Source organism: Panthera tigris, chromosome X, assembly GCF_018350195.1.
Source record: "Panthera tigris isolate Pti1 chromosome X, P.tigris_Pti1_mat1.1, whole genome shotgun sequence".
NCBI lineage: Eukaryota > Metazoa > Chordata > Mammalia > Carnivora > Felidae > Panthera > Panthera tigris.
This window is the reverse complement of record NC_056677.1, coordinates 43,252,850-43,277,400: the sequence shown is the minus strand read 5'-3', so window position 1 is coordinate 43,277,400 and position 24,551 is coordinate 43,252,850. Positions and strand designations below refer to the sequence as shown.

Genomic DNA, 24,551 nt, shown 5'->3' with positions numbered 1-24,551 from the left:
ACTAATACCAAGGTTGTCTCCAAATCTGAAATTAGCATGATTATTGTCCCAGCATGCTCTGCTCATGCTTTGTCAATTCCTAAACACTAGTGATTTATTGAGATTCTATTCATAAGGTGTTGGAAGGCTACAAAGAGATCCAAGATAATAGCATATCTAGAGTTTATGGTTATTGTCGACCCAGGATATGGATATAATATGACAATTGATATGACATATGGATATAATATGACAAAAGGTAGCATATGCTAAGCTCCAAAGGAGTGACACTTGGAGGCACTTGGAGATCAGAAAATGTTACCACTGTCAACTAATTATAGGAGGTTGCACAGAATGGAGTTACTAATGAAATCAAAGCAGCAAGACTAAACTTTCTATAGGGTCTCCTATCAGAGGGTTGGAGATGTTAGAACAGATAAAACAGGGTCCAAGGGGAGGGACGTTTTGTTTAGTTTTGTGTTTGCTTTTTAAAGTATGATATGACATAGAAGCAACAAGGTATAAAGGATAAAATAAAGGCCAGGCAACCATGAGTTTTAGTTACTTACTAGCTAGGTGACCTTGGGTAAGTCACTTACATTCTCTGAGCTTCACTTTCCACATCTGTAAATGGAATGATACTGTATATTGTGAGGATAAGTAATAATATGTTAAGGGCCTGAACATGAAGAAACATAGCCCAAAGGACAACGAAATTAAATCACTAGTCTTGTAGCCTAATGAAAAATGTAGACTCCCACAGGAATACTTCACTTTTTAGCAATTGCTAACAATGAATGCTTTTTTGAGTATACCTCTACTTCCCCACTTTTTCTTTGCTTTTGAGAGACTCTCCTTTGTGCCATTGAGTTGTTCATTTGCTTCTCCCATTATTCATTACTAAATAATGGGAGCTGTCAATATCAAAATCACATATCACAGCTAAAAAGAGCTGACCTATTTTACTAGCACTAAGGAATTTAGAAATCTAATATATTTACCAACTGACACACTACTGTTTCACTAAACCAGCAAAGAGATACACTACCCATCAATTTCAGTTTGTGTATGGTTAACTTCACTCTATATATGGTCAATTTCACTTACTGGAGGGGAAAGTTCGAATCCTTCATGAAATGTTTTCATTTATATTTCACTAATATGCTAATTTATCCAACTCTAACATGTGGTGGTCCACTCACCCAGGAGTGGTTAGTGAACCAGAATTTCATTGACTTAAAAATTATCCCCATATCGATGCTTGCTGCACATTTTGTTGCCAAGGAAGAGCCAACATTAGCTGACAGCAAATAAAAGAAAGAAAAGTATATAGGTTCCTTAGTCAGAGAACAGAAGTGGGCAAGGATTCTGCAGCCAGTACAGCAGAGTTCTAGAACTGGACATAGCACATGTGCACATGTGTACATACACATCTACACACACTCAGAGCCACTCTAGTCTTTTCCAGTAATTTTCTAACCCTAACACAGATACATCCAGATAGACATTGGTACAGGGAATGAGCCATTCACACAGGTTTCTTCAGGTTTCTGTCGTGTTTCCTTAATGACATGCACAGACACAAAGCTAACTTCACTCAGGGATGCATACATATATTATTCTCAAATCTACTCAAATATTTACACACATAAAGTCACCTACCAGATAGTTAACTAGAGAGGTGATGAGGTGGATGACTTGGTAAATTAAAGATGCTTGACTGGACAGGGAAAGGAAGGGAGTAGGAGGAAAATAGGATTGATAGAAGAGAAAAAGTAACAAACTAGTCAACCAAGCAAACTCAAGCTGCCATGAAAGTCAATTTAGTCTCGAATCTGAGATTTTGCTCACCCCAACAGGGGGACCTGGGGAAGATGTCTAAGCAGACTGAAGGATGCCCTCCTCAGCATCCCTCCAATCACCCTAAATAGGTATTAAGGGGCTGCAACCTATTTATAATTAGCCCAACAGGTTCTATGCTTCCTGTCCTAGGGAAGTTGGAATTTCTTAGTTTGTTTTTTCCTATCCTATCACTTCTTACTCTTGTTATAGACAATCAACTAATGGCATTGCTTCTTTCTTTTGTTTTCCACCAATGACGTAGTATTATTGCTTAGAAGAACCTGAGCTAAGCCATTCTTTTTGTGTAGTATTTCATCTAATGCCCCATGAGCTAGGTTTTAGCCTTTCCTTTTACTCATCTACAATCTTGATCCAATTGAATCTCACTCTTGAGAAGGTTTCTTTAAATAACAGTTATACTCAGGTGCATTGTGAGGGCTAGATGAACTAACATCTGTTAGAGATCATTTTAAAATATAGGAAGGGGATAAGTAAGCTGTCTTTATGCTAATTTAACATCCTTCTGTGGTACAAACTGAACAAATTTGAGAGGGATTATAGGCTTCCTGGTTTGGAGAACTGTGGTTGTATTAAGGCAGCTCAAAGAAGCATGAGCTTTTATTTGTTTGTTTTTTGAAAGGCTCTTTCAGGCTGTTGAGTCATCTAAATTCAACTAAATTCTCTAAGCCCTTTTCACACTTGATCCTGCCAAACCAAGTTCCTATTGTCCGATTCTGGTACAATTTATGTCCTCGGGTGTAAAATCCAAGCTTCACATTTATCCCTTTTTCATCTTGTTGACTTTGACCTATCTGCCCATTAGGTCACTTTTCAATCTAGATTCTGTCATCCAATAGCTTTCCCTCCAGCTTTGAGTACTTCAAATTTGAGAAGCCAGCCTTCTATGTTTTCATTTGAATTGTTGATTAAAATTGATGAACAGTAAAGGACACTCCATTACAATTAACATCAGCTTATTCAAAAGCAGCCTTGTGGGCACAATTACTTACCTGGTTATGAATCTGCCTAACATTGCTATATTCCAGTCCACGATGCCACACAATTTTGTCACCTTGTTCACAGATTCTCTTGACAAACTTGGCCTTGCTCAAATTCAGATGTTCTCTGACTCTAGGAGAAATGCTAGATGGGTCTGCCCTTGTCTTTTCCAAAGAATAGCTTTCTGCCAACACTGCTTCCCTTTGTCTTCCCATCTGTAACCAAATTAGGTTTGGCACTGAAGTGTGGGTTGCCTTAATTATAGAATTTTCTCCTTATCTCACAGTTTTCCATCCCCATCCTGGATTATTTTTATTAATCATTGCAACATGATGCTATTGTACATATGGAGAAATGAATACCCAGAGAAGTTAAGATGTTTGCTCTAGTTTAGTGAATAAATCTAGAGGGCAACCAGCTGTGGCACACAGCTGCATTATGTTGTAGAAGTACATTGCAGAAGGCAACCCATGATCCAAGCTGCCAAATGTATCTACAAATGATTTCAGCTACACCCTCGTGGCTATTTAACTTATTGATAACATTAGCATAATTCTTTCTTCCTATTTCTTAATTTAATCCTTAAATAGTTGATATATTCACATGCTTAAAGTTTTTCTAAAAAATAGAAACACACATATGCACATATTTAGTTTAAAAATATTACTATCCTTTCTCTCAATCTTCTCAATCTCCTGTAGTCCCATCCCATGACCACTCACAAAAAGTTGACTACTGCCATTGGTTTATTCAATAGCTTCGAGTATGTCTTCCAGTATATACTAGTAAATATAAACATATATTCTTATCCCTCCCCTTTTTAACACTGTGCACATTGCTCTAAACCTTGCTTTTATTTTATCCTTCATAGTATATTTAGGAGGTCTTTTGTATCAATAAAATATTGCCTCCTAGTTCTTTTTTACAGCTATAAGATAACCCATTATATGGATATACCATAATTTACTTAACTAGTTCTCTATTGGTGGATAACTTGGTGGTTTTCACTCTTTTGCTATTACAACAATGTTGCAATGAACAATCTCATACAGGTCATTTTACATATACATCTATAGGAAAAATTCCCCGAAATGTAATTACTGGGTCATAATGAATAGGCCTTTGTAATTTTCATAGATGCTGTCAAATTACCCTCCATAAGGCTTGTTGTCACTTTGCACTTCCACCCTCAGTGATAGTGCATATTTTTCCATGTCTTCCTCAATCAACTGTATTACCTATTTTTTTTTTATTTTTGCCAATCTTCTGGATAAGAAAAAAAAATGGTACCATGGCCAGTTTCAACTAGTCTCTTACTATAGCGAGTTTGTTCATCTTTCACATTTAAGAAACAATTCATATTTCTTTTTCTCCTCAATGTAATACCTAGTTTATTTTCATCTCAACACTGGGAAACAAGTTAGTTTTTGGAATGGCCCACTTTGCAGATAAGGAAACTGAGGCCCAAATAGTTCATAGCCGTTGGTATCAGTGCCACTGCTGTCTCATCTTTAAAAAGGGACTAACCCATTGGACCTTTGGCACTGTTAAAAATCATTGAGCATAGAAAGATCTATTCCATAACCTCTGGCAGAGGGAGTCCTTGCTTCTAAGCATAGCTCACAGTTCCACTAGATGTTGGCAGGAGGCTGTTTCCATAAATCCTTTCATTGAAGTGCATACTCAAAGTCATATGCTCACCTAAAGGGCGTTGGCGAGAGGTTGCTGAATAAAAGGAACCACAGAGCAAAATCAGATTCTCAAAGGAGAGGTAAGCCTGAAACCAGGTGGTGAGTTGGGGCCTGATTGATGTTTGGTAAAGGAGCAAGCGCATAAAAAGATACTACCTTTTTTTTTTAATTTTCTTCATGTATCTTATGACTTGACCCTAATGTTTCATACCATACTAGCCACACCCTTATTTTAACTGCGTCCTCTAACATCTTGTTATCATTTTATATGGTCCCTGTCATCTCTCTGACCTCATTTCTGCCACTCCCCTCCTCACTCACTCCACAACAGTCATGCCTTTCTGTTTACTGGTCTTCAGACACCCCAGACAGTCTCCCTTCTCTGGGTCCTAGCACTTACTCTTTCTTCTGCCCCAGAAATTTTTCCCCCTAATATCTGCATTGCTCAGTTCTTTATTTCATTTAAGTCTCATCTCACATGTCACCTCCCCAGAGAAGCTGTCTCTGACTACCTTGTCTAAAATTACACCCCCTTCAGTCACCATCCCCTTACCCTGACTTCTTTTTCTTCAAATTATATTATTTTCTATTTTTAATAATGTTTATTTATTTTTGAGAGAGAGAGAGAGAGAGAGTCAGAGAAGGGCAGAGAGAGAGGGAGACACAGAATCCGAATCAGGGTCCAAGCTGAACTATCAGCACAGAGTTTGATGACAGGCTCAAACCCACGAACTGGGAGATCATGACCTGAACTGAAGTTGGACACTCAACCAGGCGACCTGATATTATTTTCTATATTTCTTTGTTATGGTGTGGCTCCCACCATTAGAATATAAGTTCCACAAGAACAGAGACTATTTCTATCTTGTCCACCATTTATTCTCAGAACACAAGGACAATCACAGAGAATGCCCTCAATACATATTTGTTGAATGAATGTCTTAACTACCATTGTGTCAACATATTACCTTTCCTAAAACAAATGTTGAAAAGGGCACTATTTTTGGATAATGTGTTCAGGGAGAGCAACTACTTCTAAGCTATGCTACTGAAGGGATATAGCAGACTCCCCTTATAGCTGTGAGTCCTAGCAAGCCCTGAAAATTTGGTGCATGACTGGCTAGCTGGATTAGGATCCCTTTGAGTTCTACTGGCCATTGAGTAGGAATTGGCCCATAGAGGAAGCCTGCTTTAGCTTTTCCAGGAAGCAAAGGAGCAAAAGAAGCAAAGGAAGCCTTTGCTTTTCCAGGCAAAACAGCCATGAAATCTGCTCAAGTCAGCAGAATTCCTCCAGGCTCCCTTTCACCCAGGTTACAACAAATGGGATATCTCACCTCCCTCCCCATGTCCCACACCATTCAGGAGTGAGCCACATACCTTTTTCACTTTGCATTTATTTTTGCTGGGGTATCCCTGGCAAGTCATAAGCTCAGAGGTTTGGGGGCTCACGATTTGTCTACCATCTCCTAGGGGGCCATTGCTCACTACCTGTCTCCCTGCCCACAGGCTCTAAGACAGCACAAGCTGGTAGGCTTTGGCAATTTAGACTGCTATAACTCCACTTCACTGTAGGGAACTTCAGAGTTAGGGATTATTAAAAGCATCTCTCTTATTCAGACAATTTCCCTATAGTCTTGTTTCCCCTGGAAGTTGGTGTGATAACTTGGATTGCTCTGCCAGAGCCTTAAAGGAGTGATTAAAGCTCCCTGCTTCATCCCACTTTGATATGTTCTGTAATTAGCTCCTAGCTAAAAGACAGCCTTTCCTCCCCCTCTCTCCTTACCTGGTACTTTCTCACTGTGAGAACTGAGCTATCCCAGAGAGAGGACTAGTTGGTATGCTGATCCTCCTCCTGGGCTCCCAACACTCTCCTTCAGATTCCCCACAGTGTTTTATTAACCCTTCATTATGGCACCAATTTCCTTAATCTTTGTGTTTGAACATATTATTGTGTATGAGTCTGTTCCTCTAGCTTGAGGGCAGTATCCCTAGCAGATCCCTAGCAGTATCTATCATGATGATTGGCATGTAGTAGTTGCTTAACAAATGTTTGCCTGGCAACAGCTGGGCAAACATTAAATAAAAGCCCCTTTGGGCTGTGTTCTGAATTCCCCTCTAGTTCTCATTCTCAGGGGTCTGGGCATAAAGAAAATCTGAGAGGCGTTGGATATGTGTTTGGCCTTGTTTGTGGTGATTGTATCATGGGTGTTTAGATATATCTAAACTCATTAAATTGCACACATTAAATATGTACAATTATTTGTATATCAATTATACCTCAATAAAGCTGTTTTTAAAAAGTCTTTCCAAAATGTGATGTTAAGTCATGTCTTGTTTCCATCTCAATGGCCCTGTTCTTTGTTCTCCTTTTTCTTTTTGTTGTGTGCATATATCAGGCCAATTAGTAGTATCTTCAGACTTCTGGAACCTTGATTGGTCATCAGCCTGTTCATGTCCCCTTCTCATCTTCATCAACTCCAAAAGTGGCGATCACCAAGGGATCATCTTCCTCCGAAAATTCAAGCAATACCTTAATCCTTCTCAAGTTTTTGACCTGTCGAAGGGTGGACCTGAAGCCGGGTAAGCATGGGGTAAGGGATATAGTTGGGTATATATATGGAACTTTTCACTCTATACATTCTAGACTAGGATAGGTTTCCTGAAATCAGTTCTAGTACCTGGGTAGGAAAGATATATTTTCTCAAGTCAGGACACAAACATATAACTTCAGAACATTTCAGGTTGGGTAGTTGGAGAACTTTTAGCCCTCTCCCAGAAATCCCTTCAGGACCATGTCCTGGTCTCAGATTTGCTTCACTTTTCCTGGTTGGAAGAAGTCTAACTATATCTCCTGACCTCAGAGGAGAAGACAAATGAATATTACTGCTCACCTTTCCTGTCCCTCATTCCTTCCGGGGACCAAATAGATATATCTCTACTATAGGCCTGTTTTATTTAGGGACCATCTGACTGTTCAGCTCTGGTTTTTGTGAGGCCCCTGGCCAATGTGCAAGGCATTCTTCTTGGGCTCAACAAGGAGTTTAGCTATGTTATTGCAGCTTCTAAAGTATGATTAGGCATCGAAGATGGTAGGCTGAAGCAAGGCCTCATCTCCAGGATTGCCTATGGGAGCATTGCCTGTGATGTTAGGAATACAGAGAGATAGGAGCTAAGTGAAAGAAGGAAGGTAGCCTGTTAGCAGGATGCAGAAGCAGCAGTCCTTAGCTCTTGGCACAGTATAGAAAAGAGTTGTGAACCCTAACCATTCATGAAATTACTCTTTTTCTCCCTCTTTCTTTTAGGCTGTCCATGTTCAAGAATTTTGCTCGTTTTCGCATTGTGGTTTGTGGTGGAGATGGCAGTGTGAGTTGGGTCTTATCTCTGATTGATGCCTTTGGATTACATGAAAGGGTGAGTTCCTGGCTGACTCAGTTTAGCCATTGCTAGAGAGATTGGGAGTATGGAGCTGCTCATCCCAAAAAGTCCCTGGTCTTCATGCTCCTTATGTATATAACATGTTTTCCACTGGTTTCATAGCCAACCCGGCTGACAGATTCCCAATCTAAGCTTCATCACTTAAACCATTTTCTGGTTATCTATCTGTGAGAAGGAGAAATGAGGGAGTTATCAGAAAGAATGAGCAATGCTATATTCTCCAGGCCACAAAGTGAAGAATCAAAGGGGAGGAGAGCAAACAGAAAAGAAGTGGCTTCAGGCAACATTCAGCCCCCAATTTTCTTACCCTCCTGAGGCCACTGATTTTCTTCCCCAAGTCTCAAGAGTAGCAGAAACTTTCCTCTAACTTTCCCTTCTCTCCCTAGATAGCTCCATGCCCTTCTGAATCTTATAACTTTGTCTCCCAAGTCACCTTATCTCCTTGGCCAACCCTTGATAGAAATTTATGGCTATACTTCTCTTTCATAAGCATGGCTATAAATACTGGCATATTCTAGCAATGTTTTCTTTCACTGAGTAGGTTCTATATTGCCAAGAGCGGGGCCCAACCCCTTAGGAAAAAGTTCACTCAACATCAGACATCTTCCTATTACACTTCCTAAAATCAGAAGTCTCCTATTGCCACTGGTTTTGAGACCACAATCTTTCCCAAGGAGCACCTTCTGGGTTTGTTTATGGGTGGATCTTGGTAGGATTGTCTGAAAGGGGTGCCTGTTTTTGTTCTTGCAGTGTCAGTTGGCAGTCATACCACTTGGAACCGGCAATGATCTGGCCCGTGTTCTAGGCTGGGGCGCATTCTGGAACAAAAACAAGTCGCCTGTCAACATCCTCAACAGAGTGGAGCAGGCTAGTGTGAGAATTCTAGACAGGTGAGTGGCTGAAAGATCAGGTCATTGTGCCTATTCCAGTCCCACATCAGTTATTCTGTTACATCATCTCAACCATGAATGTTGTAACCTCCCTCATAGTGCCTCATTTCCTGTCTAGCTTCAATGCAGGGCAGTTTGTGTGGGGCAGCACTTATCTATTAGGAAGTCAGGGTCTACTATGTATCCTTTAGACATCACTAAAGCCCTTCTCCAAACTCAAAAGATCCTAAATCAGGAGCCCCATGGGTAAATTTTAAGGTTCTGTCAACCTCCTTCAAGTTGCATAGCTAATAATCTATGTAAGCATATTTTTCCTTGGGAGCATTTCTATCTTTCTGTTCTATTCTAGAATAGTATAGAAACTATTCTATAGCTCCATCAGTTTTTCAAAGAAACTCATAGAAATGAGGGTTCAGAAACAAATGGCCTAGATTGTCTCTGCTCTAGAGAGGAATGAGTATTGCCGTCCTAAGTCCTGAGAAGAAAGACTTTCAATGCTGTGTCATAGTATTTGATTTCTGGCTGCCCATAAGGATATTCTGAGAAGCTTTTTCAAGATACCAAGCTAAGCCTACCACAAAGACTCTTATTCAGTAGGTCTTGGGTAGGGCCCTGGTATATGTATTTTACAAAATCACCTTAGGTGATCTTGATAGTTACCTCTCTATCTGTTCTCTGAGAACCCTATGATGGACTACTTTCCATCACATTGGCCTTAAGAAGTCCTGAGGCAGAGGCTCTACTTGTGGTATATCTTGACATCAGGTGACCTGGAATAATGCGGGCATCCCTACAACTTATCTTCACCTATCACATTAACATTTTGACCTTTTTATTGATATGTGAAGCATTGATGCCAGCTTTTGATGAAACAGAGTCTAAATATCTTTCTTTGACCTTCATTTCAGATGGAGTGTGATGATCCGCGAGACTCCTAGACAAACTCCATTGCTAAGAGGACAGGTTGAAATGGATGTATCCCGATTTGAGGTAACTACTGCCCAGCTGTAATTCAGGCCAACACCTTTGTTACACAGTGAAATAATAGGCAAAACCCAGAGAGAAGCTTTTGTATTATCCATGGGCTCAATGTGGATGAGATCATTGAGGATTGGAGACATATCAATCAGCAGCTTTTCTAAGAACTGTGTTAGGCACTAGGAATATAACTCATTCAGCCATTTACTTATTCATTCACTCAAAGTATCTATGGAAAATTTTATGGATTACCTACTATGTGTGAGATACTGTTCTAGGAGCTGTTCTCATGTGCTAGTGGGTAAAAAAGAATGAAACAGTTCATGCTTTCATGGAGTTCAGAGCCCAGTTGAAGTGATAGAAGCAATACTTTTAAAAAGTAGTATGAGTGTTAGTATGTAAGGAAGTAGAGAGGGGTGGGAACACCCAGCAGGTGTACCAAACCCAGTCTGGGGGAAATCAAGGAAAGCTTCTCAGAAATGACATTTCAGAAGAGATCAAAGGACCAGAGGGAGTTAACCAGGATACTAAGAAAGAGGTGGCCTGTTTCAGAAAGATGGAATAGTGTATCTTGTTCCAATGGCAAGAAAGAGCATAGAATATTCACTGAACGGAACAGAATATTCACATACATTTGTAATGGCTAAGGCATAGGGGACAGGGAGGAGATATGCTGGGAGAATGACTAAAGATGAGACTAGAGAAGCAATCAAGGGCCAGGCCAGGAAGAACCTAGTAATCCATGGTATAAAATTTGGGCTCTTATCTTAATAAGAATTATAGAAGTGGGTTATTTCTTCTTATTTTATTATGAGAATTTTCAAACATACTAGCTTCTTGAGGTAAATAGTAGAACTAGTTACAACTCTAGCCTACAGGATATAACTCTCAAAGACATCAAAATGCTGATTTCAATATCACAGTACATATCATTAGGCATTATATTAAAGTTTGAGACATATAATGCCAATAAATATACAGAATCCTAACATAGAAACTATCAAAACTTTGTGTGTGTTTATCATAAATTTAAAAAATAAAAATAAAATAAAATGGTAGTGGGGCGCCTGGGTGGCTCAGTCGGTTAAGCGTCCAACTTCGGCTCAGTTCATGATCTCACGGTTCGTGAATTCGAGCCCCGCATTGGGCTCTGTGCTGACAGCTCAGAGCCTGGAGCCTGTTTCAGATTCTGTGTCTCCCTCTCTCTCTCTGACCCTCCCCCATTCATGCTCTGTCTCTCTCTGTCTCAAAAGTAAATAAACGTTAAAAAATTTTTTTTAAAAAATGGTAGAGTCTACCATTAACATTTCATTATACTTGCCTTATCACATATCTGTCCATCTATCCATTCTGCTATCTAATAGAAAGGTTTTATGCAGAAGTGCTCCATGGTACGTGGAGAAACATTTGAAGGAATAAAGACTAGAGGCAAAGCGAAAAGATAGGAGATGCTGCAATTGTCTAGGCAAAAGATGATTGTGATTTGGACTGGTGAAGTTGTAACAGGGGTAAGGAGAAGTGACAGATTTAAGACATATGAGGAAGATAGAATCATCAGGACCTGGTAGCTTTTTGAATGTAGGGGATAACAGAGAGGGTGAAGTAGAAGCAGTAGTTGAGAATACAGACTCAAGAGCCAGACTACTTAGAATCAAATCCAGGCTCCACTACTTATCAGCTTCCCATTTCCTGTGCCTCAGTTTGCTGTTCTGTGAAATGGAGTTGTTATAAGGATAAGAAAATATTTATGTATACTTTAGAACAGAGTCTGGTACAGAGTAAATATAAGTGAATACTTTTATTATTACTAATATTATTATAGAAGAGCTGCACTCTGGCACTGGGAAGATGTGGGTTCAAATCCCAGATCTATTATTTACTAGCTATGCAATATGAGATTCGTTGTTCATTTGAAACATGGAACAAAAATTACCTCCATGAGTTTTTGAGAATTATTTAAATGAGAGCAAACAATATATGTCTCTTATTTTTAGAATGACCACAGAGCTAAGATTATATGTGGGGATCTTCAACAAGAATCCTTTGATTATGATTATTTTCAGAGAGGCAGTTGAGTTGTTGGCAAACAGTCAGTAGAAAATAATGAGGGGATAAGGATGGGCAGCAGACTATGTCCCAGTGCTAAGATTCCAGGGCTGAACACTCCTTTTCCCCCTAGGCTTCTGCCATCCAACATCTAGAATCTGCAACCACTGAGTTGAACAAAATCCTGAAGGCCAAGTACCCCACAGAGATAATTATCGCAACCAGGTCAGTCTTCCTTTCGCTCTCAAACTGGGGTGTATTTTTGCCCTCATGGGCTGTTCCTCAGTCAGACAAGGAGCTCATTTTGATAGCTTTGGGCCTAGGAAAGTATCAAATTACTGCCAACTGAAACCTGCTGATTGGAAAGTTTAGGAAAAAAATAGATGAGATTAGGGTGAGTGCTCCTGCTATTCCAAAAAGACAAAATTGCAAGCCATAGATTTAGAAGAAGGGTTACAGAAGGGAAACACAACATTCCATACCATTCAAGAGCATAACCTAACTCCTACAGCAGGGACACAATGATTTCCATCTGACAATGGAAGAAGTCTCTGTAGAACCTACAGAGTTGCTTTCTCATAGCCTGAGCAACACATTCTCCCCTTCCAAGTAGGTGGGTCATTCATTCCTCCTGGGATTCTTTGGAGGTTTCCTGCCAAGTCTGCCACATTCTCCTTTGATAAACACTCCACACCCAGGAACAGTCCTCCCAAAGTCATTATCTTTGTATTAAATTATATGGGCTCTTCAACCATAGCTCATTTGACCCAGGATGAAAACCTTACCTAAGTTGGATCAATTTAATTTTCTTTTCTGAAAATTCTGAATTTATGCTAGGAAATTCCAGTTAAATTCTCATAGGTACTCACACATATGACCATATGTACATGAAAAAATGGGGAAACAAAGGGAGAGGAGAGAGGAAGGACAGGGAGAGAAGGGAGATCAGGAAACAGAGACAGAAAGAATGAGAAGGAGGAAGATGTACTTTATAATAAAAAAGGGCTCTGGATATTATGGTCCATGTCACATTGCCCATCTATCTTATCTTTGCAGATTCCTGTGCTCAGCAGTGGAAGATTTTGTGGTGGATATTGTAAAGGCCTGGAGTCAGATAAAACAGAACAATACAGCAATAGAATCTGTGATTTTGAAAGTAAGTTTCCATTCCTTTTATCTAGTACTTTTAGTGGAGCCAGGGCCTTTTGATTTGTTATCTTTTAATTTATTATTTTAAGTCCAGTATAATTAATGTACACCATTATATTAGTTTCAGATGTACAATATAGTGAATAAACTACTCTATACATTACTCAGTGCTCATCATGATAAGTTTACTCTTAATCCCCTTCATCTATTACACCCACCCTCGCATCCACCTCCCCTCTGGTAACCATCAGTTTGATCTCTATATTCAGGAGTATGTTTTTTTGTTTGTTTCTTTTTTCTTTGCTCATTTCTTTCGTTTCTTAAATTCCACATATAAGTGATCACATGCTATTTGGCTTTTTCTGACTGACTTATTTTGCTTAGCATAATGCTCTCTAGCTCCATCCATGTTGTTGCAAATGGCAAGATTTCATTCTGTATTATGACTAATATTCCATTGAATATATATACCATTTTTTTTCAATTCTAATTATTTTTATTTTTTTAAATATACTTTATTGTCAGACTGGCTTTCATACAACACCCAGTGCTCATCCCAACAAGTGCCCTACTAAATGCCCATCACCCATTTTCCCTCTCCCCCACCCCCCATCCACCCTCAGTTTATTCTCTGTATTTAAGAGTCTCTTGTGGTTTGCCTCCCTCCCTCTCTGTTTGTAACTATTTTCCCCCTTCCCTTCCTCCATGATCTTCTGTTAAGTTTTTAAAGATCCACATATGAGTGAAAACATATCTGTCTTTCCCTGACTGACTTATTTCACTAGGCATAATACCTTCCACTTCCATTCACATAGCTGCAAATGGCAAGATTTCATTCTTTCTCATTGCCAAGCAGTATTCGATTGTATATATAAACTATATCTTCTTTATCCATTGATCTGTTGATGGACATTTAGATTCTTTCCATAATTTGGCTATTGTTGAAAGTGCTGCTATAAACATTTGGGTACATGTGCCCCTACACATCAGCACTCCCGTATCCCTTGGGTAAATTCCTAGCAGTGCTATTGCTGGGTCATAGGGTAGTTCTATTTTTAATTTTTTGAGGAACCTCCATACTGTTTTCCAGAGCAACTGCACCAGTTTACATTCCCACCAACAGTGCAACAGAGTTCCCGTTTCTCCACATCCTCACCAGTATCTGTAGTTTCCTGATTTGTTCATTTTAGCCACCCTGACAAGTGTGGGATAATATCTCAGTGTGGTTTTGATTTGTATTTTTCTAATAATGAGTGATGTTGGGCATCTTTTCATGTGTCTGTTGGCCATCTGAATGTCTTCTTTGGAGAAGTGTCTATTCATGTCTTCTGCCCATTTCTTCACTGGATTATTTGTTTTTCAGGTGCTGAGTTTGGTACGTGCTTTATAGATTTTGGATACTAACCCTTTATCCAATATGTCATTTGAAAATATCTTTTCCCATTCCATCAGTTGTCTTTTAGTTTTGTTGATTGTTTCCTTTGCAGTGCAGAAGCTTTTTATCTTCATGAGGTCCCAATAGTTCATTTTCGCTTTTAATTCCCTTGCCTTTGGAGATGTGTCAAGCAAGAAATTGTAGCAGCTGAGGTGAAAGAGGTCATTGCCTGCTTTCTCCTCTAGAGTTTTGATGGTTTCCTGTCTCACATTTACATCTTTCATCCATTTTGACTTTATTTCTGTGAATGGTGTAAGAAATTGGTCTAGTTTCATTCTTCTGCATGTTGCTGTCCAGTTCTCCCAGCACCATTTGCTAAAGAGACTGTCTTTCTTCCATTGGATGCTCTTTCCTGCTTTGGCAAAGATTAGTTGGCCATACATTGGTGGGTCCAATGCTGGGTTATGTATTCTATTCCATTGGTCTCTGTGTCTGTTTTTGTGCCAATACCATGCTGTCTTGATGATTACAGCTTTGTAGTAGAGGCTAAAGTCTGGGATTGTGATGCCTCCCACTTTGGTTTTCTTCTTCAATATTACTTTGGCTATTCGGGGTCTTTTGTGATTCCATACAAATTTTAGGATTGTTTTTTTTAGCTTTGAAAAGTATGCCAGTGCAATTTTGATTGGGATTGCATTGAATGTGTAGATTCCTTTGGGTAGTATTTTCATTTTAAAAATATTTATTCTTCCAACCCATGAGCATGGAATATTTTTTCCATTTCTTTGCATCTCCATAAATTCCCTTTATAAGTTTACTTTTCAGTATGCAGATATTTTACATCTGTGGTTGGGTTTATTACTAGGTATTTTATGGCTCTTGGTGCAATTGAAAATGGAATCAGTTTCTTTACTACTCTTTCTGTTGCTTCATTATTGGTGTATAAAAATACAACCGATTTCTGTACATTGATTTGTATCGGAGACTTTGCTGAACTCATGGATCTGTTCTAACAGCCTATTGGTGGAATCTTTCAGGTTTTCCATGTAGAGTCTCATGTTGTCTGCTAAAAGTGGAAGTTTGACTTCTTCTTTGCCAATTCGGATGCCTTTTATTTCATTTCATTGTCTGGTCGCTGATGCTAGGACTTCCAACACTATGTTAAACAACAATGGTGAGAGTGAACATCACTGTCGTGTTCCTGATCTCAGGGGGAAAGTTCTCAGTTTTTCCCCATTGAGGATGATATTAGCTGTGGGCTTTTCATATATGGCTTTTATATTGTTTAAGTATGTTCCTTCTATCCTGACTTTCTTGAGGGTTTTTATTTAAGAAAGGATGCCAAATTTTGTCAAATGCTTTTTCTGCATTAATTGACAGGATCATATGGTTCTTTTCTTTTCTTTTATTAATGTGATATATCACGTTGATTGATTTGCAACTATTGAGCCAGCCCTACAGTTCAGGAATGAATCCCACTTGATCATGGTGAGTAATTCTTTTTATGTGCTGTTGAATTCGATTTGCTAGTATCTTGTTGAGAATTTTCGTATCCATGCTCATCAGGGATATTGGCCTGTAATTCTCCTTTTTTGTGGGGTATCTGTCTGGTTTAGGAATCAAGGTAATGCTGGCATCATAGAATGAGTCTGGAAGCTTTCCTTCCACTTCTATTTTTTGGAAAAACTTGAGAAGGATAGGTATTAACTCTACTTTAAATGACTGCTAGAATTCCCCAGGGAAGCCATCTGGTCCTGGACTCTTATTTTTGGGGAGATTTTTGATAACTGATTCAATTTCTTCACTAGTTATGGGTCTGTTCAAATTTTCTATTTCTTCCTGTTTGAGTTTTGGTAGTGTATAGGTGTCTAAGAATATAGGTGTCCTTTTCTTCCAGATTATACAGTTTTTTGGCATATAATTTTTCATACTATTCTCTTTTAATTGTATCTCTGTGATGTTGGTTGTGATCTCTCCTCTTTCATTTGTGATTTTATCTGTTTGGGTCCTTTTTCTCTTCTTTTTGAGAAGCCTGGCTAGAGGTTTATCAATTTTATTTATTTTTCAAAAAACCTACTCTTAGTTTCATTGACCTGTTCTACTGTTTTTTTTAATTCTATATTGTTTATTTCTGCTGTGATCTTTATTATTTATTTTCTTCTGTTGATTTGGGGTTTCTTTGTTGTTCTGCCTCTAGTTCCTTTAGGTGTGCTGTTAGATTTTGTATTTGAGATTTTTCTTGTTTCTTGAGATAGGCCTGGATGGCAATGTATTTTCCTCTTAGGACTTCCTTTGCTGTATCCCAAAGGGTTTGGATTGTTATGTTTCATTTCCATTTGTTTCCATATATTTTTTAATTTCTTCTCTAATTGCCTGGTTGACCCATTCATTCTTTAGTAGGATGTTCTTTAACCTCCATGCATTTGGAGGTTTTCCAAACTTTCTCCTGTGGTTGATTTCACGTTTCATAGCATTATGATCTGAAAATGCGCATGGTATGATCTCAATTCTTTTACATTTATTGAAGGCTGTTTTGTGACCCAGTATGTGATCCGTCTTGGAGAATGTTCCATGTGAACTCGAGGAGAATGTGTATTCTGCTGCTTTAGGACACAAAGTTCTGAATATATATGTCAAGTCCATCTAGGCCAGTTTATTAATTATTGTTTATTGGCCACTGTTTATTGATTTTATTGTTTATTAGCTCTTCTTGATAGATAGACCCCATAATTATGAAATAATGTCCTTCTTCATCTCTTGTTACAGCCTTTAGTTTAAAATCTAGTTTGTCTGATAGAAGTATGGCTACTCCAGCTTTCTTTTGGCTTCTAGTAGTATGATAGATGGTTCTCCATCCCCTCATTTTCAATTTGAAGGTGTCTTCAGGTCTAAAATAAGTCTCTTGTAGACAGAAAATACATGGGTCTTGGTTTTTTTATCCATTCTGATACCCTATGTCTTTTGATTGGAGCATTTAGTCCATTCATATTCAGTGTTATTATTGAAAAATATGGGTTTAGAGTCATTGGGTTATCTGTAGGTTTCATGCTTGTAGTGATGTCTCTGGTACTTTGTGGTCTTTGCAACATTCCACTCACAGAGTTCCCATTAGGATCTCTTGTAGGGCTGGTTTAGTGGTGATGAATTCCTTCAATTTTTTGTTTGTTTGGGAAAACCTTTATCTCTCCTTCTATTCTTAATGACAGGATTGCTGGATAAAGGATTCTTGGCTGCATATTTTTCCCTATTCAGCATATTGAAAATTTCTTGCCACTCCTTTATGGCCTGCCACGTTTCAGTAGGTAGGTCTGTTACTACACTTACATATCTACCCTTGTAGGTTAAGGCCCGTTTATACCTAGCTGCTTTCAGAATTCTCTCTTTATCTTTGTATTTTGCCAGTCTCACTATGATATGTTGTGCAGAAGATCGATTCAAGTTACGTCTGAAGGGAGTTCTCTGCGCCTCCTTGATTTCAATGTCTGTTTTCATTCCCCAGATTGGGGAAGTTTTCAGCTATGATTTGTTCAAGTACATCTTCAGCCCCTTTCTCTCTATCTTCTTCTTCTGGAACTCGTATGATACAAATATTGTTCCATTTCATTGAATCACTTAGTTCTCTAATTCTCCCCTCGTGGTCCAGAATTTTTTTCTCTCTTTTTCTCAGCTTCATCTTTTTCCATAATTTTATCTTCTATTTCACTTAATCTCCCCTCTGCCTCTTCAATACTCGCTGTCACCACCTCTAGTTTATTTTGCACCTCATTGACAGCATTTTTGAATTCATCATGACTATTTTTTAGTTCCTTGACCTCTGCAGCAATAGATTCTCTGCTAACTTCTATGCTTTTTTTCAAGCCCAGCAATTAATCTTATGACTATTATTCTAAATTCTTGTTCAGTTATATCGTTTATATCTGTTTTGATCAATTCTTTAGCTGTCATTTCTTCCTGGTATTTCTTTTGGGGAGAATTCTTCCATTTCATCATCTTGGCTAGTTTTCTGTCCCTTCTGCATTTTAAAGACTTGTTATGTGCCCTGTGAGCACTACTATATTAAAGAAGGATCACACACTGTCCAAGGCCTGGTCCTCCAGGAGGTGTTTTTTTGGAGAGTGTTACTTGCTCTCTGTTGATGTGACTTTGGTTACTTTATCTCCCTCCTCATAGTGATGTTTTGGACCCTCCACCAGGTGTGCTTTGATTTGTTCATTGAAATAGACCTGGAAAGGAAAGCAAGCAAACAAACAAACAAAAAGCAAAGACACAAAACAAACACACACACACACACATACACACACACACAAACAAACCAAAAAACCCCACAAACAACCAGAAACACCAGCTACAAGTAAACAACAGGGTGGAGGCAGTGCTGATGGAAGAGGACTTATCCCATACAAAGAGAGAAATGATGGGGAAAAATAAAAAATAAACATTGACCAGACAGAGAAGCTGTATGGCTTAATCCAGAGGGAGTGAAAGGAAAATAAAGGAGGTGGGGAAAAAGAAAAGAAAAGAAAATTGACCAAAGAAACTCTACAGCTTAATTCAGAGAGAGTAAGGAAAGTAAAGAAGGAGGCAGGGAAAAAGAAAAGAAAATAAAATTGACCAGACAGAGAAACTATTCAGCTTAATAGAGAGAGAGAAAAGAAAATAAAGAAGGTGTAGAACATGTATCAAGAGAATAGATTAAATATTTCTGCTTAAACAAACCAACAACCAAAGTAACCAGACTAGAGGAGGGAGGAGATAAGAAGGAAAAAAAGAAGGAAGAATATATCTATATAATAAGAATTGTCCAAGAGTTACATCAGACAATGCAATAGCGCTGGTCTGGAGGAGGGGATGTCTGGTTTGTCAGTGTCAATCCCACTCTAGTAGATATGCAGTTAACAGGCGAGGAGGAATGTGGTTTGGTGAGGTGGGTCCCGCCTCCACTGTGGGCCCGCTGTCCATTCTCTGAAGCCCCACTTATGGTCCATCAGGTTGTCTTGGTGGGTCCCTGGACACAACTGTTTCCTGCCTCCCAGATTCTTGGAGTTCAAAGTCCTTTGGATTCAACACTGCTTTGTTTGAGAGAGGAGGGAACTTTGGATCCCCCTACTTCTGCCCCTCCTTCCAACTCCTCACTTCTGAGGTACTTCAGCTTTGACCCGCTCAGATCCTTTGGGGGTGGTCGTGCTGAGCAATGGCCAGGTGCTGGCCCACCCCCAGGAACATGCACAAGACTGCATTGCTGCCGATGCCCAGAGACTGTGGTTAGGTGCCAGCCCTCCCCAGGAAAAGTTCACATGATCTTGTAGCAGCAGCACTTCAGGGATTATGAAAAATCATAACACACATCTAGTGCCAGGATTCCCCCTTAACATTCTTGTTCCAACACCAGTGAATGTGGTTGTTCTCCAGGGTCCGCTGGGACCTTTGCCTGTGGGGTGACTGCACAGCCTCTACCAACCAAATGTCCCAGCAGGGGAACCGCTGCTCCCCATATGGCCTGAGGACCCCTCGGACCTCACTCTCTGCTCCCAGGGATTCGCCCTTCCCACCAGAGCACCGCCAGGTACCAGGCTGTGGAATTTCAGACTCTGCGCTCCCCTATTTGTAGAGTCCTAATGGAATTTAAACCCTCTCCTTTCTCCTTTCTCCCTTTTTTGTTCAGTACCTGCGGCTATTTCCACTTTTCCCCTTTCTCTCCAGCTTATTTTTGTGGGGGTTGGTTTTCCCATACTCTCCCCCCATCTCTGTCCTCTCTCTGCAAGCAAAAACAGCTCCCTGCCCTCCACAGCTTCTCTCTCCCCTCCTTCACCTCTCTGCACTGTGTACCTGCCAAGTTCTGTAGTTCAGGTTGTGTAGATTGTTGTGTTAATCCTCAAATCAGTTTTCTTCATGTGTAGGATAGTTTAGTGTTGATCTGGCTGCATTTCAGGGACAAAAGATACAAAAAACTTCCATGCTGTTCCGCCATTTTGGCCCCTCCTATACCACTTCTTTATCCATTCATCAGTCGATGGACACTTGGGCTGCTTCCATAGCTTGGCTATTGTAAATAATGCTACAATAAATATACGGTTACATGTATCTTTTTGAATTAGTGTTTTCATTTTCTTTGGGTAAATAGCCAGTAATGGAATTACTGGATCTCATGGTAATTCTATTTTAATGTTTTGAGGTGTTTCCATACTGTTTCAATTGCTCCACCAGTTTGCATTCTCACCAACAGTGAACGATGGTTCCATTTTCTCCACGTCCTTGCCAACACTTTTTTCTTGTGTTTCTGATGTTTGCCATTCTGACAGTTGTGAGGTGATATCTCATTAACGTTTTGATTTCCATTTCCCTGATGCTTAGTGATGTTGAGCATCTTTTCATGTGTCTGTCGGCCATCTAGATGTCTTCTTTGGAGAAATGTCTGTCCATGCTTTCTGCCCATTTTTTAATTGGGTTGTTTTTTGGGTGTTGAGTTTGATAAGTTCTTTATATATTTTGGATACTAACTTTTTATTGGATATGTCATTTGCAAATATTTTCTCCCATTCCATAGGTTGCCTTTTAGTTTTGTTGATTATTTCCTTCTCTGTGCAGAAGATTTTTATTTTGATATAGTCAGAATATTTTATTTTTGTTTTTTTTCCCTTGCCTAAGGGAACCTATCTAGAAAAAGTTGCTATGGTTGATGTCAGAGAAGTTACTGCCTGTGCTCTCTTCTAGGATTTTTATGGTTTCATGTCTCACATTTAGGTCTTTAATCCATTTTGAGTTTTTGTGTGTGTGTGTGTGTGTATGGTGTAAGAAAGTGATCCAGTTTCTTTCTTTTGCATGTTGCTGTCCAGTTTTCCTAACACTATTTGTTTAAGGAACTGTCTTTTCCCCAGTGGATATTCTTTCCTGCTTTGTCGAAGACTAATTGACCATATAATTATGGATTTATTTCTAGGTTTTCTATTCTGTTCTATTAATCTCTGTGCCTATTTTTTGTGCCAGTACCATACTGTTTTGATCACTACAGCTTTGTAATATAACTTGAAGTCTGGAATTTTGATGCGTCCAGCTTCACTTTTCTTTTTCAAGATTGCTTTGTCTATTCAGGGTCTTTTGTGGTTCCATATAAATTTTAGGATTGTTTCTTCTAGTTTTGTGAAAAATGCTGGTGGTATTTTGATAGGGATTGTATTAAATGTGTAGATTGCTTTGGGTAGTATAGACATTTTAATAATATTTGTTCTTCCATACCATGAGCATGGAATGTCTTTCCATTTCTTTGTGTCATCTTCAGTTTCTTTCATCAGTGTTTTACAGTTTTCAGAGTACAGGTCTTTTACCTCCTTGGCTGGATTTATTCCTAGGTATCTTAATATTTTGGTTGCAATTGTAAGTGGGAATGTTTTCTTAATTTCTTTTTCTGCTACTTCATTATTGGTGCATAGAAATGCAACAAATTTCTATACATTGATTTTGTATCCTGAGACTTTACTGAGTTCATTTACCAGTTCTAGCAATTTTTTGGTGGAGACTTTCTGGGTTTCTATGTACATGTAGTATCATGTCATCTGCAAAAAAAGTGAAAGTTTGACTTCCTCCTTGCTGATTTGGATGCCTTTTCTTTTTGTTGTTTGTTTGCTGTGGCTAGGACTTCCAGTACTGTGTTGAATAAAAGTGGTGAGATGGGACATCCGTGTCATGTTCCCAACCATAGAGGAAAAGCTCTCAGTTTTTCTCCATAAGGATGATATTAGCTATGGGTTTTTCACCAATGGCCTTTATTATGTTGAGCTATGTTTGTAAGTTTATTTCTGGGCTCTCTATTCTGTTGATCTATGTGCCTATTTTTGTGCCAGTACCTTACATCTTGAAGTACATCTTTGTAGTACATCTTGAAATCTGGGACTGTAATACCTCCTATTTTGTTCTTCTTTCTCAAGATTGCTTTGACTATTTGGGGTCTTTTGTGGTTCCATGCAAATTTAAGGATTATTTGTTCTAGTTCTGTAAAAGATGCTGTTGATAATATGATAGGTATTGCATTAAATGTGTATTGCTTTGGGTAGTATGGACATTTTAACAAAAAAATTTTTTTCCCAGTCCATGAACATGGAATATCATTCCATTTGTTTGTGTCATCTTTAATTTCTTTCATCAGTGTTTTCTGGTATTCAGGGTACAGATCTTTCACCACCTTGGTTAAATTTATTCTGAGATATTTTATTATTTTTGGTGCAATTGTAAAAGGGATTGTTTTCTTAATTTCTCTTTATGCTACTTCATTATCAGTGTATAGGTTTCTGTATATAAATTCTGTATCCTGTGACTTTACTGAATTCATTTATCAGCTGCAGTAGTGTTTGTGTGTGTGTGTGTGTGTGTGTGTGTGTGTGTGTGGAGTCTTTAGGGTTTTCTATATACAGTATGATGTCATCTGCAAATAGTGAAAGTTTACTGCTTCCTTACCAATTTGGATGCTTTTTATTTTTGTTATCTGATTGCTGTTGCTAGGATTTCCACTACAATGTTGAATAAAAGTGGTAACAGTTGGCATCCTTGTCTTGTTCCTGATCTTAGGGGAAAAGCTCTCAGTTTTTCACCATTTACTATGATGTTCACTGTGGGCTTTCATATGTGATCTTTATTATATTGAGGCATGTTCCCTCTAAACATACTTTACTGAGGATTTTTATCATAAATGGACGTTTTACTTTGTCAGATGCTATTTCTACATCTGTAGAAATAATCACATGGTCTTTATCCTTTCTCTGGTTGATGTGATGTATCACACTGATAAATTTGCAAATACTGAACCACCTTGCATCCCAGGAATTAATCCCACTTGATCATGGTTAATGATTTTTTTAATGTATTGTTGGATTTGATTTGCTAGTGTTTTCTTGAGGATATTTGCATCTATGTTAATTAGAGATATTGGCCTATAGTTTTCTTTTTTTTTTTTTTGTATTGTTTTTATCTGGTTTTGTTATCATGGTAATGCTGGCCTAATATAATGAATTTGGAAGCTTTCCTTGCTCTTTTGTTTTTTTGGAATAGTTTCAGAAGAATGGGTTTTACCTCTTCTGTAAATATTTGGTAGAATTCACCTGTGAATCCAGATGGTTCTGGACTTTTGTTCATTCAGAGTTTTTTTGATTGCTGATTCAATTTCATTGCTGGTAATCAGTCTGTTCAAATTTTCTATTTCTTCCTAATTCAGTTAAGGGAAGTGACTTGTTGCTAAAAATTTATCCATTTCTTCTAGGTTGTCCAATTTGTTGGCATATAATTTTCATAATATTCTTTCATAATCTTTTACCATTCTGTGTTATCATTTTTTATTTCTCTTCTTTCATTTCTGATTTTGTTTATTTGAGTCCTCTTTTTTTTCTATTGTTTTGGGGTTTTGTTCTTTTCTTTTTCTATCTCCTTTAGGTGTAAGGTTAGGTTGTTTATTTGAAAATTTTCTTGCTTCTTGAGGTAGACCTGTATTACTATTAATTTCCCTCTTAGAACAACTTTCCTGCATTACAAACATTTTGGACTTTGTGTGTTCATTTTCATTTGTCTGCATATATTTTTTGGTTTCCCTTTTATTTTTGGTTGACCTATTCATGTTTAGTAGCATGCTATTTAACCTCCATGTATTTGTTTTCTTTCCTGATTTTGTCTGGTGGTTGATTTCTAGTTTCATTGTATCAGAAAAGATGCATGATATGACTTCAGTCTTTTTTAATTTGTTGAGACTATTTTATGGCCAAACATGTGATCTAACCAGAGAATATTCCATGTGCACTTGAAGAGAGTGTGTATTCCACAGTTTTAGGATAGAATATTCTCAATATATCTATTAGATCCATCTGGTCAACAGTATCATTTAAAGCCACAGTTTCCTTATTGATTTTCTGTTGGATGTTGATTTTCTGTTGATTTTCTAACCCATTGATTTTCTAACCCATTGATGTAAGTGATGTGTTAAAATCCCCTGATATTATTGTATTACTATCAGTTACTTCCTGTATTTTTTTTTAATAGCTGCTTTATGTATTTGGATGTATCCATGTTGGGTGCATAAATATTTATAATTATATCTTCCCGTTGGATTGGTCCCTTTATGATTATATAGTGTCTTTCTTTGGCACTTGTTAGGGTCTTTGTTTTAAAGTCTATTTTGTCTGATATAAG

General features: G+C 38.4%; 1 protein-coding gene across 1 annotated transcript in view; it reads left to right on the top strand.

The window, feature by feature from the left end:
* The window catches only part of DGKK (diacylglycerol kinase kappa), a 173,733-nt gene that overhangs the window by 124,015 nt on the left and 25,167 nt on the right, over positions 1-24,551 (top strand). Inside the window, exons 9-14 of the mRNA XM_042974625.1 lie at positions 6,908-7,091; positions 7,814-7,922; positions 8,697-8,836; positions 9,745-9,826; positions 11,994-12,085; positions 12,917-13,016. Of these exons, the coding sequence (XP_042830559.1) occupies positions 6,908-7,091; positions 7,814-7,922; positions 8,697-8,836; positions 9,745-9,826; positions 11,994-12,085; positions 12,917-13,016 (707 nt within the window). The remainder of the gene's footprint in view (positions 1-6,907; positions 7,092-7,813; positions 7,923-8,696; positions 8,837-9,744; positions 9,827-11,993; positions 12,086-12,916; positions 13,017-24,551) is intronic.